This window comes from Tetrao urogallus (genome assembly GCF_951394365.1).
Source record: "Tetrao urogallus genome assembly, chromosome: 11".
NCBI lineage: Eukaryota > Metazoa > Chordata > Aves > Galliformes > Phasianidae > Tetrao > Tetrao urogallus.
The window spans coordinates 11,679,798-11,697,916 of NC_136824.1; the positions used below are offsets into that span (position 1 = coordinate 11,679,798).

Consider the following 18,119-nt stretch of genomic DNA (forward strand, 5'->3'; position numbering starts at 1 on the left):
ACAGAGAACCAATGTAAACTTGTCAGATAAATTCTTTCCTCAGGTTTGGACTAAAAAACTGTGTGGAACTGCATCCAGCTGATGTCATTATTATAGGTCTGTAAATAAGAATGAACAACAGTAAAAAAAAAAAAAAAAAAAAACAAACCACAAAGAAGGAAATCACAAGCTGAAATGATTCTTATTTTTTAAGTCTTGACTTTAGAACAAGATTTTAATGGCTTAATTCATGGCAAGCTACCATACCATCCTCCAGCAAGAGGAAGGAAGCATGAAGTCTACTTGTCCTTATTCAGTCTCAGAGAAAATACCAAAGCACTGGTTTTACTAAACCCTTGTGAGAAAGCCAAGTTTGAAGCTGCTGGGGACTTGTATCATTTCTAAATCATGTGGAGAGGGTGTGAAAGGAAACGTCACTTGAAAGTGGTATTTGGTATCAAGCATCAGCTGCGGTCCGTCCTCGCGATTGTTTAGCATAGCCTGAAATGACAGCAGAAAGGGTAAGATAACAGCGTACTCCAATTAAATAAAAGACATTGCTTTTTGTCATTGCAAATTTTGCCTTCGTGTAATTTTAAGGAATTGAGGGCAGTCTCCCAGTGAAAAGCTGAACAGTGCAGTCATTACTTGACATACAGGTCAAGTATAAATACGTAGCTACAAATACTGTGCGTTTGAAATACCCTGTAACTTGAACGTGAAAGAGAAGAGGTGCAGCTCTTACCTGGACTTTGCGAACAAACGACGGAGTCACCCTTTTCTCAAAATCATCTATCGGAGTGTATGAGTTGAGGATCTTAACTATCTGCTCAAATTACAACACACTGTTTTAGTATGCTACAAAAAGTGAAGAAAGCATTAAAATGCCACCTTCATTGGTATTTAATTGAACTTTATGTAAGAAATTTTACAATAAAGTGAGAATTTCAACCTGGAACCTAATTATTTCTTGCACACATGATCACTGCTGTGAGTCATTTCCAAATCTGTCAGCAGGATCAAGGAGATGTGGAACTGATAAAAGAAAACAACAAAAATGCCTCTAACAAAGCAAAAAGAGATAATCATTGCGGAATGAAGTGAAATAGAACAAGGCAGACAAGTATTCACCACAGAAGCAGTGAAAGCATTAAGAGTTGGAAATAAGGAGTTAAAAAATCGAATATAACAAGGGGTGATGGAGAAAGCTGACAAATGTTGTTTTTATCAAATGAAAGGCCAATAGCTCTTTGCAGCAAGTTATGTTAGCAAGGTTGGTGCCAGAATAAAACAAATGGTTCATTACCTGCACAGTGGAAAGCGATGTGCAGTGTTCACATATTTCTTTGGCATCATCATCAGTGATCTTTTTGACCTGAAGGAGCCAGGCTGCTTGAGACAGAGGCTCTAAAGTTTCTTTGGCATTGCTGCTTTGAAGATTCTTGTCTTTAAGCCATTCTTCCAAATAGCTGATATTACATCTAGGTTATACCATGAACAGACAACAGAAATGTCAGGTTCCTTCTGTCAAACAAATTACACCGAAGCCTTCTAAAGAAGCAATGTTCCTCCAATTCAATGTTCACATTCATACAGTTTAAATAATAAAAACCACCATTCCTGTACATCATAAATATCAAACAATTAATAGTCTGCTGATTTTTAAAGTTTAATCTCTTGTATACTTTAATCCTTTTAATTTATTCACTTTATATATTAAAGGTCAACCAACAGAAAGCAAGTTACTAGCTCAGCTGTTACAGAAGAATCAGAATACCAATATCTGCTAGCACTGGCAACTATATCACAGCACTGTATATGTTAAAAACATTAACTTGCAGCTAAGCTTATACAGGATGTTAGAATAATCTTTACACATTACTAATCAGACTAAATTCTAAAAGTTAAAGCAGCTTTCTTTTAGTAATATTTTGAAATGGGTCAACTTTTGAGTGATTTTCTTTCATCTTAGCCAGCAGACTGTCTAATGGAGAAGGAATGAACTATGTGTATTTTGCAAGAACTGTTTGGAACGTATGCTCTTCAAGATTATAAGATGGATGACGTCTGACCTGAACCCTCAAATGGCTCTGTCTCAGTGCTTTCTTTTCTCATGACAGAGCACAAACAGTGCAAGTTTGCTTCTGTCTGTCTACCAGGCAGGGGATGCTGTACCTGCTTACTCTACTAAGAATACTAGTCATCATCATGAGCCAACAAGCATAGGAAGAATGCTAAACATAGGACTGACTTCGAGCTCTCTACTGATATTTTCTCCATTAGTGTTTCCATGCTGTAGTATGCTAAGCACAGAAAGCTTAGCTGGTAAGGCAAAGATGTATTTTTTCCAAAACAGTGAAAAACAGTTGGCTGCTTCCAACAGAATGGTCACAGAACATCCAGTGACACAGAGATAAAGGACTAGGTTACAAAAAAATGTTAAACATTCATTCTGAAGCAACCACTTGCTGAAAGCTTCCTGGCTTTACCTTATCTGCATTCCTTTCCTACAAGAGCACATGTCCTTGCGGAGGAGGAGACTATTGAGGGTGACCGCTCCAATGAGAAAGAAAAGCTGCTTCACCGCCTGCTTGAGAAGCTCAGAGTCCAGGCCATTCTGGCACATCGTACTATAAAAGTAGCTGAGTTGCTGCAGGATAGATGTCATTGTGTAGGTATCCGTGTCATCAATGCTAGAGGAACGTTTACGGAACCCTGTAGGTTTCAAGCCAGAAATTCCCTGGAGACTTTCGTACTCCAGCATACCTGGTACTGAAAGACAACAGAAAATAATTGCAAGACTATAGGAGTCATTCCTATTGCTCCTTCCAGTTACATTAATTTAATTCTTGAACAAAACATAATTTCATGATATTTTAAAATTTAAATAATATTATATGTAGAATACCCAACAAGGGCTTCTGACTCACACACATTTTTAAGAAAATAACTTCCATTTTTATAGAATTTTGGTCTTTTTGAATGTATTATCCTACACAAGGAAAGCGTAGAGAGGAGAAAGCCCTTCAAGGATATAACATTCACACTTAAGTGTGCAGAAACATGCATGCAGCTACTCGTGTAAATCAACAGGAGGAAGAAGTCAGTTCCATCCTTTGCCTCCATGCATAGGCTTCACACAAGTTCTTCATAAGCTACATTTATCTTCAATTGGACTTCTGCTGTCTTACCGATCATGTGCTGAATGTTATTCTCCATCACAAGAATGAATTGGTGATAGATCCGAATGGCCAAATCACTGAGAACTTGTCTGTACTCCGAGAGATCAAAATGCTTCAGGCAGTTCTTATTCTGACGGGGGGTATTGTATTTCATAAATTCCTATATTACATTGTAAAAACAAATATTAGAAATCACATAAACATTATTCTTGTAAACTGGTATTATGTACTAATGTATATATTAAATTATACACTCTATCTCTGGCCAAACAGTCTCCAAATGAGTCAGAGCATCTGCTAACTTCAATGGATGCTCCTAATTCTGAGCTTCCTTTACTTGTTTACCAGTTAATGTTTAAGATTACCCTGTTCTAAAAGATTACTAAACCCAAAAGAGAGGCTTGCACATATTCCAGTGGTCTTTGGAGCAATTCCTAGATTACTTAAACAGAAAATTAAACTTTTTTTTTTTTAAATCAAATAGTTTACAACTCTATTTTCAATATCTATTACACTGACTTTTCATCAGGAGAATTCTGCTTTCAAAAATATAGACTGGATGCTAACTTATGTGAAGTCTTAAGTGTTCATTTCAAATACAGGTTAACATTCAAAAGTACTGGATTCAGACTTCTCCCTCCTGTCAGTGTTAAATTACAAACGACTGTTATTTATTACATTTAAATACATTTCTCACTGTGCATTACATGTTATCAATAGAACCACGAGGGGGAGTGCTGCTGTTTAGATTGTGCACAGTTACTGTAATTCCAAGTTCTACTTGTTTTAATCCTGAGGAGTGCATTCTTACTTATTCAATTTCATTCAGCCTATATAAGTTAACAAAACATATTAATAAAATATCATATAGTAGGAGTTTGCAATTTAAAAGAGTCTTGGATTCCAAGATGAAACCAGCTTAAACAAGCAAATGCAGCTCAGATTAAGCTCGTGTACAACAATTCAAATTACTTAACCGTTATCATGTTATGTCTTCAACTAACCTCAGCACTTTCATGCTCTGATTTCACTTTATCAGTTACTTCTATACTGTCTTCTTATATGTGTAAAACATGTCACCACTGCAAAGCAACACACATCCTGAAGGAACAGCGTTGAGTTGGCAAATAATTATCTACTGACTATCTCTGTCCATTTTACTTACTGAAGTCTGACAAAGGTAAAGCAAAGAAATTATTTGATGAAATCATTCCTACCTCTTCCCCACTGTATTGCTTCAAGCAGTTAAGAAAATAGTATGTATTGGAAAGCCAAAAAGACAACATCTCAAAATCTTCTGAATTTTCCTGAAAAAGACAAAGCAATCTTATTATGACATTGTCATGAAGTTAATTTTATTTCAAAACTGAAGCTAAAGATCACTAGATCGAGCTAAAGATCACAGAATTAGCAATACCACCACCTATCTACAGAAGAAGAAACACAGCACCTGAAACGTGCCAGCTATACAAATCATTCTGGGATTTTTTCAGGTGAGTGAATGTATAGCAAAGACCCCTCTTTTACTCATTAAACGCAGTTCAAGTCTATGTAAGGGACAGGCTAAAGACATCAGTCTGACCCGGTGTTACACATTTCTATCTGTAGCACTGCAGTGCATTGGAGGCCTTCCTGCCAAAGCACGAGCGATGTCCACACAGAAATGAAACTGAACTATTTGTAAGCACAATTCTAACTTTGCTTTAGTATGTCTTCTTTTTGTTAGATATACACGCACAAGCTTTTCTTATGGGTAAAACGTGGTATAAATTTGTGGATAAAATACAAGCATTTTCTACACAACAAATGCAACTGCTTAAAGCGTGGTTCATTCCTACCAAGTGCAGTTGATGTCTTATTGCATCACAAATATACAAAGCATTCACATATCTGAATTTGGATAAAGATGTTAGCATATTCAGCACAAGAAACCTTACCTGTAGGCTTCATAAGGATCCTACTAATAACACCAAAAAGATCGTAACTAATAATAACAATTATTTGTTATAGGAATACTAGCAGATGCAAGTATCAGTATTTCCCAGGTACTATGCATGCATCTTATAAACTTTACATGAAAATCAAAAAGTAAAGTACAGCCAAATATAATTCCTACCTTAACAGCTTGTTTTATACCATCAATGGTTACATTTATGAAAGATTTCAGCATGTCAGCATCATTCAGATAATCTGCATACCTCACACACATGAATAGGATGTGAGCTGGAAGGCCAGGTATCATATTGACAACAACTCCACGTGGCTTTAAATCTGCATAAAGGAGAGTCATCAGGTTCATTATATAAAAATACAGAGCTTTAATGCATCATTCTGAAAAAGACAAGCACCTTTAGGTTCATTTCTTCAGCAATGAGCCACTTGATAATTGTTACAGTGATGAATTTCTCCTTACTGAAAACTTGTATAATAGTATTGCTTTGCTCATGTGAAAGCATTAATTCAGCATTAATTAACTCCAGAAAATAAGGAGAGCATCGCAGCAAATTCTGGGCTATAGCATGGGCTATGTGAGATAGCATAGCTTCAAAAATACACTGGCCTGTATTTAGCTATTTGTAGTAAGGCCCACAATTCCCTGGCACTGCATGAAGACACACCTGCCTTCACAAATAAGGTGACATTCAAATGTTGAAGTAAGGTTGAAGTAGGTGAGGAGGAAAGGAAGAAGTTACTTCCAAGTAGTAGTTAATAAGAGTATTGATGTGCATGGAGAAATTGTTGGAGTTCCCACTAATGGCAAGCTAATGCAAGACTGGCATTGTGAAGCGACTCGGAGGAAGAGCAAAATTCCCTTACAAGGGGAACTCAAAAGTACAGTTCTCATCAGTGAATGAAATTATATGCAGAGGACAGATAAGATTAAGACACCACACATGGACAGACACCCAGTGACTTACAGTCTTTGTAGATGACTAGGAAGAAAGTAAACTGAAGTTCCAAGAGCGCTCCTGAGACTTACAGCTTTATAAGTGAACAAAGAGTAAGGAAAACATTAGAGTCAGAATTATGTAGAGTCAGAGATAAATCACTTTGTATTTGAAATGATTGTCAGTAGGAAAAAAAGCAACGCAGCATCTGCAAGTTGTGTTGGTGGGAAGGGAGTGAGATAAAGCCAACTTTGAACAAAAATGAAATATGGCATCTTGTAGTTTTCGTTGCGGTGTTGTGCTCTATGCTGAATATCACTGAAGACCAATAAAATTCCAAATGTTACTGAAATACCGAGGATCAGATTTTGAACAATCCTTTCTTCATCCTCTCTTTTGTACTCCATCATTCCAATGTACTCTTTGGACAAAGCTGACACAGGAACTTCACTGCCTGTCAAACATAAAGCAGTATTAACAGCAGGTAAATTGCTAAGTCATCATTTGTGTGAGAACAAACTATTGGAGAAAAACAGTTCCTCTATGATAAAGAGTACAGTGCCCGTTCACATGGATGTTGTTAAGTTACAGTTCCAAACATTGAGTTAAATAACATTCACATTACTTATGTGAATAGTTTCAATGGATTCAGTGGAATTACTTACATTAAATAAGGAAAACAAACAGCAGTGGCACACCTCTGCCTTAGTCACTTCTGCATCCTTCTGAAGCGTATTCTATGGTAAAGAACTACTTGCTGCATAACAACTTTGTACAAATTTACTTCCTGTCAGTAACCATCTGCCACCTGAATGCCAATGGGAGGATATACTCATCTGCAAAGCTAACATCCTGTTGGCTGAGAGACAGTTTGTGTGAGGGTGTGTATTAACTGTTGCTGACAGAGTCTGATGCCTCTAAATGAAACTTTATCATATGGTCTAGGTCCCACGTATGCCCATTATTTAGCTGGAAAAAAAACACAGGTTTTTATAAAATTTCTGTTGATGGCTTCCTGAGGTTTTGTGTCTCAAACCCTTCAAAGCCTACTTTTTTTGTTTTTGTAAAACTACTTTCAGTGAAACACAGACTGAACATTCAAAGTTATTAGAAAAGGTGATATAACAACATCTTACCTTTTTCAATAGTCTTGGTAAGAGTTTTGATCTGATCCTCCAATTTCTTTATTATTCTATCTTTCATGTCTAGTTCTTCTTCAAGGTCCTATAATAATCCAAATTGGTGAGTTCAGAGCAATGGAAATAAAGAAATCCCTTCTAGTGCTACATGTTACTGTCACAAAAAGAGCATTACAACATATTCTACATTGTGCCGAAGAAACACGAAACCTTTGTACCTTTCTCATCCCCCAACAAACTGAGAAAACATCCCGCCCATACCATAAAATCATGATTTCTTTCTTTTTATCCTATATTTCAGTACAGTTTCTTAACGAGGATTTCATTTCCTCACCATGTTTTCCACAGTAAGCCGAGTTGTTTCTTGCTTCATCTTGCTTTTTACTTCAGCCTGGATTTCATCTTGCTTCAAACCATTGCTCAGCCCCTCCATTTCTTGGGTTATGACATTCAACCTCCCTTTTTCTTTTACGTCCATTTCATTCTGGATCTCATTTGTTCTAAAAACAGACAGCAAGCGTTGTCTTATACTCTTCCTCTGTTAAAGCACAATCACATCATGCTTACCTGTTACAGCTGTTAGCTGTACTCTGTTACAGGGTGAATCATACGTTGGATGTAGAACTTCAACTGTGAGTTTGTTACTCCCAGCCCATGGCACTTCTTACAGTATGAGGGAGAGGAGAGGAGGAAGAGGAGGAGAGGAGGAAGAGGAGAAGGAAGCTATTTACCGTCTTAGTGTTCTGTCCCCTTCTGGCTCATGATGCAGCCGGTTAGACATCTCTTTAGCAATAAAATGCAAAACAAAAGAAAAACAAGATCGTATTTGCTTACTGTTCTGTATTAGTATTTAGTAAAGCTTTTTCTTAAGCTCGTAGTTTTATTTAACAAAATGGAATGATGCCATATAATGTACCAGAAAATGTTCTCATTACGCCACACAGAAGATGTTATGTGCTAGGGAATTCTGACACTACCCACTTTTTGCAGCTGGCAGTAAAACTACTTGCAAACTAAAAAAGTTGCCTCAGAGGACACTACAGTTAGAGAGATACAGAATCCTCAGCGACTTATGTTTTCCTGAACAGAGAAGAACTCTGAAACAAGCAAATTAGCAGGAAGTTTTCCTTCTGTCTCCAACTCTGATTTTTTCACTCCTTGAATCTTTTTCATGGACTACAACTTAAATTCCAGTACATCTTTTCTTTTTATGACTGCTTCCAAAGGGTGTACTCCATTACACGTATTCTTAGCACAGTCCTACTGAACATACTTGTAGGCATCTAAACTGCAGAACTGAATGACCTAAAAAAAGTTCAAAAGCAGAACAGAGAATTGTACACATTTACATGTATTTTTCTTCACTAGCAGAGCTATTCTCTACGCAATACTTTTTTTCTTCATGATGCTTCTTACATTTTACTGGCAAGAAAGCACGTAAACAGGCAAAGAAGTAACGCTATTTCAGTTGTTATAAGTTTATGTCTATGGAATTCATAACTCAATCATAATTCATTCTCAACTGTAGGACTGTGGACCACAATGGCACCTTACAATGGCACTTTACCTTTCAACTTCGCAGTCTGCTCTTGAAGACGGTTTTCAAGGTCTAATTTTTGGTTCTCAAGCTCAGAAACTTGCTGTTTAAGATCTGGGATCACCTTCCAGAGGAAAAAAGGACATTTGTGCATCTCAGCACGTTTAGTTTGAAACATCTCCAATAATACCTATGAGATCAGAAGACCTTCAACTGCAAGTAGTTAAAAGACAGGCAGACATACTGAGGGAGTGCTACTTGCTTGCCCAACTTGCATAACTTTTCCAGAGACATTTGCTGCTGGGCTATTCTTAAAATTGAAATAGTGAGCTAAATTGAAATAGTGAGTTCAAACTAAAATGTTTGAACTGACCCAATACTGCCATTTTTACGTTCTGCAGTTAAAAGGGAATTACACAATTAATTTTCCTAGCTCCAATCACCCTAGCTTTTCCTTAACTTTGGGGGAAGAAAACAAAAACACACATTTATACATTATAAAATCATCTTGTAAAAATAATATCACGCTTTTCCTTGTGTTTTCAAGTTCAGTAATTTTTTTCTGAAAATATTTCTATAGCTATACTTAACAGGAAAATAACATGGTATGTACGATCTTCTGGAATAAAAGCACTTCCTTGAGTCAGGTTTTACACAACACTAATAATCATCTTGACTTTTAAGCCTTGCCTGTGATTTATTAGCAACTTTACGTGGTTAGCTGCCCTCTGGTGGAGAGCACCGCTAAGCTACACAGACCTATCACCTCTTACATCCCCCAGGCATCTGTTTTTTTCACTGACAATCAAATCATAGAACTTTTCAACCTGAGAGAAAAGAGAGGCTTCAGACCAGAAGATGCTAATTTCTATCCTTTGACCACAAGGGGAGAAGAGCATACCTAAACCCTGAATCAGCTCCTCGTCGTGGCTTGGCCTCAGACTGAAGTCAAGCAACCACAGAGCTGCCAACTCACCACCACCACCGCCCTCCTCCTACCACAATGCAAAAAAGGAAAGAAAGGAGAGAATAGGAAGAGCACAAGTGAGAAAGCTTGTGGATCAAGATAAATTTTATTTAATAGATGAAGGGAAAAAACAAGCCAAAACCAGCAAGCAGAGCAAAGCCAGTTACTTACCCTAAACACACAGTCATACCAGTACTCAAACAACAGCCACTTTGGCAGCAAAACAGACTTTGTTTCTTCTTCCCCTGCTTTAGTTCTTATAGCTGAGCAAGGCATTACTTGGGAAAAAGTTGGTGTGGATGTGCAACCTCAGATGGCCACATCTGATTGAGCCTTGTAAAGTCAAGACATGACGCCGAGTTTTTGAGGGCTTTGTGCCACTGACAGTTTTGGATCGCACTGCCAAGTACCAGAAACAATCTTTGCTTGACTACATCTTGATCTTACCAGGTTTTCTGAAGTTAGCCTGCTAACTTCAAGCCGAATTCCATCATTTATGTCATTTTCCTCTCGAAATAGTTTCTGTAGATGATTAATATCTTGGCTAAGATGTTCAACTTTCAAGTTCAAACCTTCAATCTCCTTTTCATAGTTTTCCTTCTGAGATTGGAAGTGACTTTCCAGTACTCTTTTAAAAACAAAAGGAAAAATGAAAAATTACAGATGCAATATGATGTAAGTGCATTAGGTCAAGTTTAATACAGATGAAAAAAGCACTGTGCTCAACATACAGATATTCCATTACATCATAGAGGCATTAGAGGAGATGGAGGTCATGCATATTGTCTTTGAGGAAATATTTCCCAGACACATACAATATTTATCTCATTGATTAGATTGAGCTACTGAGACAATCATAGAAGATAACGTTTGTTAGGCAGATGTTCAGTATCACACTGTCAAGTTACTCATTGATTGTTCTGTTTATCTTCTAGATCACAGCCTGGAGTTACGAAAACATAGACACTGACTAACCTTGTAGCTTTTTTCAAGCCTTCATAAGCAAACCACAATTCTCCATCTTCATTTAAGTGTTCCAAATCCTCTGTAGACAGCCTAAAACACAAGGCAGTGTCAATAACAGGCAGGTGAACAAAATGCATTTCTAAATTATCTTTTTTTTTTTTTTTTTTTTTTTTTTTTTTTTAAAGGAGAACTCATTAAATTACCTGCTTCTGACATCTTCAAAATCGTAGCTTTCAAGAAGCTGTTTTGTAACTTCTGACATCTTTTCTGAGGAAAAAAAATAATAAATATATATACAGATTTTATATATATATATATATATATATATATATATATATATGAATAAATAACTAAATAAATAAATAATGATCCCAATAACTTTCTCCTCACGTTTCAAATCACATATAATTATAAAAATCAAACCAACCTCTTCTTGAATCTGTGAGGTTCTTCCCTGTTACTCAGTGCTTATTTATCAGCAGAATACAAGGAGGGACATGGCTGTACTTTGGAACACAGAAAGAGCACTATTTAGGTACACTACCAACATAGCTGGTTTATTTGTACATTGATGTTTGTTGTTTTTTAAACATATCGCACTTTCATTGCCAAGTTACTTCTTTCTGTTTCAAATCTAGACAACTGCTACAGTTACACAGATGATTTGTCACCTAATGCTGGCTTACCACACTAAATGATCCAGGTTTGCCATGTAAGATGCATTCTCAGTATTGCACTTAGTGCACAACGGTAGTGCTCAGACTAGGTACCCTTCATCAAAGGGACCCCAGCTCAGCAAATTATTGATGAGACCGGAGGCCAAAGACAGGCTGAATGAAGGCCAGATGATGTATTCTTTCCATATTTCTGAGACTTTATGAGATATTAAGTTCCATGTGAAGTTCAGACCTCCAGTATTGATTTTTAAACACAATATTTGAAATCAGCAACTCTTAAAAAGGATAATGCCACAGATCCGGTATTCAGCAACTGCTTCACAAAAACTCACTTGTTTTTTGCTTTACACCAAACAAAGCTCTGAACAGAATGACATCACTATAGGATGAGAAAGATACCTGGTTTTTTGGTCAAAGCTAGCCAGTATTTTTTAAAAACCCATCAACTTAAACCAGCCAGTTTACACTGTGCTTGGTAGATTCTCTGAATTACCTAGCACGTAGCTTACCCCTCATCTCTCTCTTCTGTGATTGGGCCTGTTTTTCAACATCCAGTTTTTGCATCTGCAGCAGTTCAATTTCCTTTTGCAACTCAGGTATTTTCTGAATCAGACAGAAAGTGAATGAGAAGGGCTAAGTGACAGTTAAATCATAAAGAAAACTATTAATAACAACAAGATCATGAGCCAGAAGACTTTAAATGTCTTCAGAAGTGTCTGGTTTTTTAGGCATCACTGCTAAACAATAATTTGATGCAGTGAAAAATCATGTATTTGCGTCATAGATATGACTCACAGGAAAAAATGTGACTTTACACAAAAACAGTATTTTCACAGTCAGATTATAAACTATATTTATGAGAAACAAACTAAAGAAATTAATGCCTTTGAGGAAAAAGAAGAAAAAAAAAAGGTCCACACACATAAACATTCAGGTGCAATCAGTTGTATCCTTGAAATTTTTATGTGAACAGTAACTTATATTGAGAAGTACATGAAAAGGATGCAGCATAGTGCTGGATTAAATACAACTTATTAGCTACAATTTCTTCAAAATTGAGGGGAAAAAAAAAATAAATCTATAAATAAAACATCTCCATCGCCTACTTGCTTTATCCAGGACAGACTCCAAAATGAAGTGAGTCATGCTTTACCTGCACTTGTTTTGTAAGTTGTCCTACTTCTATTTTCAGGTCGTCCTGAATGGCAATCTCTTGCTGCATTTGTTGCTGTAGCTGCGTTTTTTCTTCTTTGAGAACCTTTATTTCTCCCTTGAGCGATTCAATTTCCTTTTCGTAGTCTTGTTTCTGACTTTGGAAATTTTTCTCAAGTATCCTAAATGAGACAATGAGGCATTTGGAAGAAATAGAGTGGACTTTGTTTTTCTTTTAACTTGAAGGATGTGCCCCAGCAAAGGACACTCAAAGGAACCGCGACTGCTTGAAAAGGCTAGGCTGGGTCACCAGAACCAACCTACAAAATGGATGACAGTGGGATGTGGACGTCCCTGGATTTCCCTACGTTCTATTCAGATTTTTGGACTGAATTCAAGGCAGATGGAACACTCCACTTAAAGGCTAATTCTCTAACTCTTTGAGAGTCCACCCACTTGAGCAGCTCTCTGCTATGTTTATGCCCATGTTAAGCACTGAATAAAGACAGAGCAGAAATCCCTATTATTTTCTACTGGCCCCTGCTGGAACGGACTGGCTTCCAATGTAATAGAGCCAGTAAGAAATGCAGAAAAACTAACAAAAAAGTTTGAAGTCAAACTGAAATCAGATGGAACTGAAGTCCCATACAGCTTCCAATCCTCACTAACAGTGATTTGTTACACTCTTCAAATTTCTGAGGACGGCATTTATTTGGTACCTAAGGTTCTCTGTCTCGTAAAGAGTTAAACATCTGATCTGATACTGCATATCTGGCATACTGCAAACCATCAGACACACGTAGCTAAACAGCATGATTGTTAACACTACAAAATAACATTCCAAAGGGAACAAATGGTTTCTCCTCTATATTTTTTAATCTAAAACACTTAGACACTGCCTTTCCTTCAAGCTGAATCTAGTATGGTCATCAGCTGCTTTTCTGACCCTGACTGAATACTGAAAATGTATCAGTTCTCAATGACACAAATAAAGCAAGAAGAGTCTCAAGCCTTCAATACATTTTCCTGCATCTGACTGACCTGCAAGCATGCACTCATCTTCAACGGTACATAAAGTATGTAAGAACAAGCATCACTGTTTAAGAATGCTGATAGACTCATAAATGATGATATCATAATTACAGCAGGAAAAAGAAAAGCAGAGAAAGAGGAAAAGAAAAAAAAAAAATGTTGCTTCAAACGAATGAAATTCTGCTTCCGTACATTCTCTGACTTTCTTCTTTTCGTACATCATCGAAAAGTTGCTTCGTGAGGTCATCCATTTTCTCTGCCAAAAAACATTGTGATATTTCAAAGAACTTCACGCAGTGATGAGCATTACTTAAAAAAGCATTATCACAATGAGAAGTTTTAGTTTTAATAGCAATTCGTAAGGTGAAATTGTCTAAAATGTCAAGAACACCCCAATAAACTGGGTAAGTAATGCTACAGAACAAAACGCTTCTGAGGCACCAAAATGTGACTGCTCTAAAGTACAGCTGACTTCACATACTGTTTGTTTCCCATGAAGCTGGATTCTTAAAAACAGCTAATTAAAGGAAGACAAAGTGCTGCCCCTGAGACAGGAAAAACAGATAACAGCAAAGCTTTTGTTACTAAAATAACAGATTTAATTTATGACATTAACAACACTTGCACTAAACATTTTCAACTCATTTCATGGAAGAGATGCTTAGCTGCAACTTTCAATTTACTGTAAACTAAGCACTTTGTTTTTTATTAGACCAAAACTCATTTTAATTTGCTGACAACCTGATTGTATGACTTGCCTTCATTTCTTTGAGATTCCTTTTAATTACTGTACCTTTCATTTCCTCTGTTTTCTCTTGCAGCTTTACTTCTAAAGTCTCCTTCTGTTCTCGTAACTCTTTAATCTGACTCTCAAGTTTCAATATTTTCTGTACACACAAAAAGCAAGCAAAATGCAGAAATTAAGAATGGAAGAAGAAATAGGTCACAAGTTCTTACACTTACAACAAGAACATACAGACTCCCTCCTTCCACATCACTCCCTGCAAAGTGAATTCACTCGGTAACTCTCACAGTCATGCATTTGGTAAATCCAGCAAATCAAAAACAGAACTATAATACAAGCACCACACAAAGGTAGGGAAAATTTACCTGTTCACTGTCCTCTTTATATTTTTTCCCTTTCTCCTCGTAAGTTCTCTTTTGAGCAGCTAACTTTTCAAGCTCTGATTCAAGTTTCTGAATTGTATCCAAGTCATTCATATGAGTTGAAGCCAGGTTAGTCAATCGTTCCAGCAAGCCATGATTTTCTTTGCTCTACAACAAGCAAGACAGGTTAAAATAAAACAGGAAATGTACACTGAGACTGTTTAATAGCATTCTGTCTTTACGTATTCCCCTCAAAAATTACTGTGAAAAAAAACAAAACCACAAAAAAAACACAAAAAAACCCCAGCACTATAGTTCTATCAGCCAAACTGTGCTTTTTGTGTAGAATTCTTCAGGGGCCATGAGAACCAATTTCAAGCACGTGAGCAATATAATCAGTGCTTTGCTTCTGCCCGGCTACAAAGGAAGCACCTGACCTATTTCTGCTCGCCATTCCAGGTTCGTCATGGTTATTTCCATCACAGATTGTTTCCATCAGTGAGATTAAAGCTACCATATTAAAGGTAACTGTATAGCTCTTACAAATAAGCTATGAAAGAAACTTAAGACAGAACTCCCCAAAGTCATGTTGAACTAGAGCAGTATGTAACACACTTCATTCTAATACAAATAACCTCATGCAGAGATTGGACATTTGTTATGAAACATTAAAGAAGGTTAACTCTTCTCATTAGCACAGCTAACCCAAGATCTCAGTAATGCATGCCTCAAAAATACAAGGAAATCCCAGAAGATTCTTCTTACGTTGGATATAGGAAGAATACAGGTTACCAAGGATTCATATAAATTCTTCATAGAAATTCTGTCTTGTCAAATAAACTATTGATACTGTAGTTCACATAAGCCCACAGTCAACATGAGAGCTCAGAATAAAACTGATACAATATTTATTGTAAAATTAGTACAAATCATAAAGTGACTGACCACCCTCACCTGCTCTTCTATCTTCTTCTGCAGCCGCTGAACTCTGTACGAAAGCTGGATGTTCAGTACAAACCGCCGGATGTTCTGAAACCTGCGCCTGGCAAGCCACGCACGGGCGTATTTCTGAAGGATCACAGCCTTGTGTTCTTCAAGCATCTTTGGAAGAAAGCAGGAACATCTGCCTGTAACTATCTGTGGCTCAACTGACATCAGTTATCCATGAAGCTATCTGCATCTCCGTGCTCTCAGAAGTACCAACATAGCAAGGCATTCAGACTGTACACATACCTGAACAACTGCACATCACACTAAGTGATCTGCATCAAGTACAAATCAGACAGTTTAACAGCTAGGAGATTTAGATCTGAGCTACTGCGTGTCAGTGTTATTACAATACATGTACAGAAATAAGTAGAAGAATAACACATGCAAGGAAAAGTAACAGGCATCACTGCCTTTGTCTCCATTTTTCTTGTGGAGTAATTGCTGTTTCCAGTTACTGAAATTGAGTTTTGCAATAGGCTGTACCTTCCGGTATTTCTTCCTTGCTAGAAATCCTCTGGTATAAGCCTGGATTGTTACAGCAGCCACCTGGATGAGCTGGCAAAGCTTACGGACGAGGTAACCTCGGCAGTATTTCTGAATAATTATAGCTGCCCATGTTTGCTTCAGAGCTTGTGCAGTTATGGCTTGCCTTAATTCAAAAGACAAAAATGTTTACTTAGGCCAAATGAGATGTTTTATGCTTATTTCCCTCAGTCAGACAAATCACACACACGAAAACAGTTTGGTTGACAATGAACACCACGTAGGACTATTTCCTTTTAGCGAAACACAGAGGCATCAATCTTACTTACGGAAACTAGTGGAACTAGTCTAGAATAACAAAAGTGAAGCCGTGCCAAGGAGGGGAGCAACTCACAACCTTTCCTACCTTTTCTCACTAGCCATTATTCTCACGCTGCCCTCCTGAACGTTTCAAAGCCTAGATACAGCTATCTTTCTCCTCCGCCTGCTCTGTGGATGACTGCTACCGTTTCCTGGCTGGATGGAAAAGGCCTCTCAGGAATCTGAGAGACATCTGGAGTCTGCCATAATACTTTCTTCAAACCAGCCAAACAAATGAACATTTTCAAGATAATTACAATCAAGAGAAAAAAAAAAAAAAAAAAGCCCACAATTTGGACAAGCTATTTTTTACATAAAAACCACACTTCCAAATTCACGCTGGGCACTTTTGCTAAGTTTGACTTTCCGGACTCCTTCAGGAGCGCCCAAACAACCAGTGAACTGATCAGGCAGAAGCGCATACCGCACGGCGCGCTGCCCGCGGCAGTACTGCTGGATGGTCACGGCCGCCTGCTTCATGCGCAGGAACCTGCGGCGCTGCAGCCAGCCCCGAACGCTCTTCTGGATCACGATGCAGGCGTGTCTCAGTTTGTCTGAGCGCAGTTTCTCTAAGTAAGCAACTTGTCCTGCTCTGAAGAAAATTTTTGTTCTCCCAAACTGATACTGGTTAGGATCCTGAAAAATAACACAGTAGATTTACTGCATTTTTATTTTTCTAGGCAAGACGCTCTGTTCCTTTTATGAAGTGCCACTTTAGCCAACCCATTCTGAAATGACACCATCTTGCCAAATTAGCATATCTTCTCTGTTTTCACTATAGACAGGCTATGTGGCAAAGGGAGAAATCCAATACACAGGAAAGAAACAGAATGCAAAATATCTAAATATCCAAACTCAGACTCCAATGGCCTCAGATTAAAAGGAGGATCGTGGATTTATCACCATGAAAGCAACGTCCTTTGACTGAATGCAGTTCCTTGAGCTCAACATTACCCTATAGCACGTTTAGTCTTGAATCGGTGAACTGTGAGAGCAAAAACTCACAGAAGAAATAACTTTTAAAGTCAGGCTCTCTGACAAGTGAGCACACAAAGCACACAGAGGTGAAATCATCTGCCTCTGAACACGTCATGACTCAGCATCACAACAACAGGTTACTGACTTACAAGCCTATGTTTGACAAACTAAACCAGGAAAGACAGCAATAAAGAAAACGTTATCTTTCCTACTTCAGGAGTAGGATACTACTCTTGGGAAAAGGGCCTTTTCATTAATAACATGGTATATGACACACAATGGATCAGTGCATATGTGTCAGTGCAATGGATCAGTGCAGTGTGCACCAACCTGGATAAGCCGCTGCAAAACAATCTTGCAGATCTGTTTCTTATCGTTGAAAGAGAGCTCCTGCTGTGTCATAAGGATGCTGTAGCGGCTGAAAAACTCAATGTAAGTCCATCTGAAAAATTGAAAGTTAGCAAATGCAGTTCTTTTAAAAATGAAATACATTTTTTTGAGATATGGAGACCTGCTGTCAATCCCTACCTGGACGGATAGCTCTGTGCACTAATTCGAATGGTTTCCAAAACACCACATGCTCGCAGCTGCTGAGCCACCCTTTTTGAGTCAAACCTAAAAAAGCAGAGTTATACTTTATATTCGTGCTAGGCTTGGCACACTGTAATAACTGTAACAATTC

At 37.6% G+C, this 18,119-nt stretch overlaps 1 protein-coding gene across 1 annotated transcript in view; it reads right to left on the bottom strand.

The window, feature by feature from the left end:
• Positions 1-327: 327 nt before the first annotated feature.
• Positions 328-18,119, bottom strand: part of MYO5C (myosin VC) — a gene marked incomplete at both ends in the record, with an annotated part of 29,047 nt that continues 11,255 nt past the window's right edge. Inside the window, 25 exons of the mRNA XM_079541047.1 lie at positions 328-480; positions 725-805; positions 1,286-1,460; positions 2,469-2,751; positions 3,171-3,321; positions 4,379-4,468; positions 5,278-5,432; positions 6,405-6,503; positions 7,186-7,273; positions 7,523-7,688; positions 7,920-7,971; positions 8,756-8,849; positions 10,140-10,320; positions 10,668-10,748; positions 10,862-10,925; positions 11,845-11,938; positions 12,489-12,669; positions 13,712-13,775; positions 14,313-14,406; positions 14,630-14,794; positions 15,581-15,727; positions 16,100-16,265; positions 16,884-17,095; positions 17,768-17,879; positions 17,966-18,052. Of these exons, the coding sequence (XP_079397173.1) occupies positions 328-480; positions 725-805; positions 1,286-1,460; positions 2,469-2,751; positions 3,171-3,321; positions 4,379-4,468; positions 5,278-5,432; positions 6,405-6,503; positions 7,186-7,273; positions 7,523-7,688; positions 7,920-7,971; positions 8,756-8,849; positions 10,140-10,320; positions 10,668-10,748; positions 10,862-10,925; positions 11,845-11,938; positions 12,489-12,669; positions 13,712-13,775; positions 14,313-14,406; positions 14,630-14,794; positions 15,581-15,727; positions 16,100-16,265; positions 16,884-17,095; positions 17,768-17,879; positions 17,966-18,052 (3,235 nt within the window). The remainder of the gene's footprint in view (positions 481-724; positions 806-1,285; positions 1,461-2,468; positions 2,752-3,170; positions 3,322-4,378; positions 4,469-5,277; positions 5,433-6,404; positions 6,504-7,185; positions 7,274-7,522; positions 7,689-7,919; positions 7,972-8,755; positions 8,850-10,139; positions 10,321-10,667; positions 10,749-10,861; positions 10,926-11,844; positions 11,939-12,488; positions 12,670-13,711; positions 13,776-14,312; positions 14,407-14,629; positions 14,795-15,580; positions 15,728-16,099; positions 16,266-16,883; positions 17,096-17,767; positions 17,880-17,965; positions 18,053-18,119) is intronic.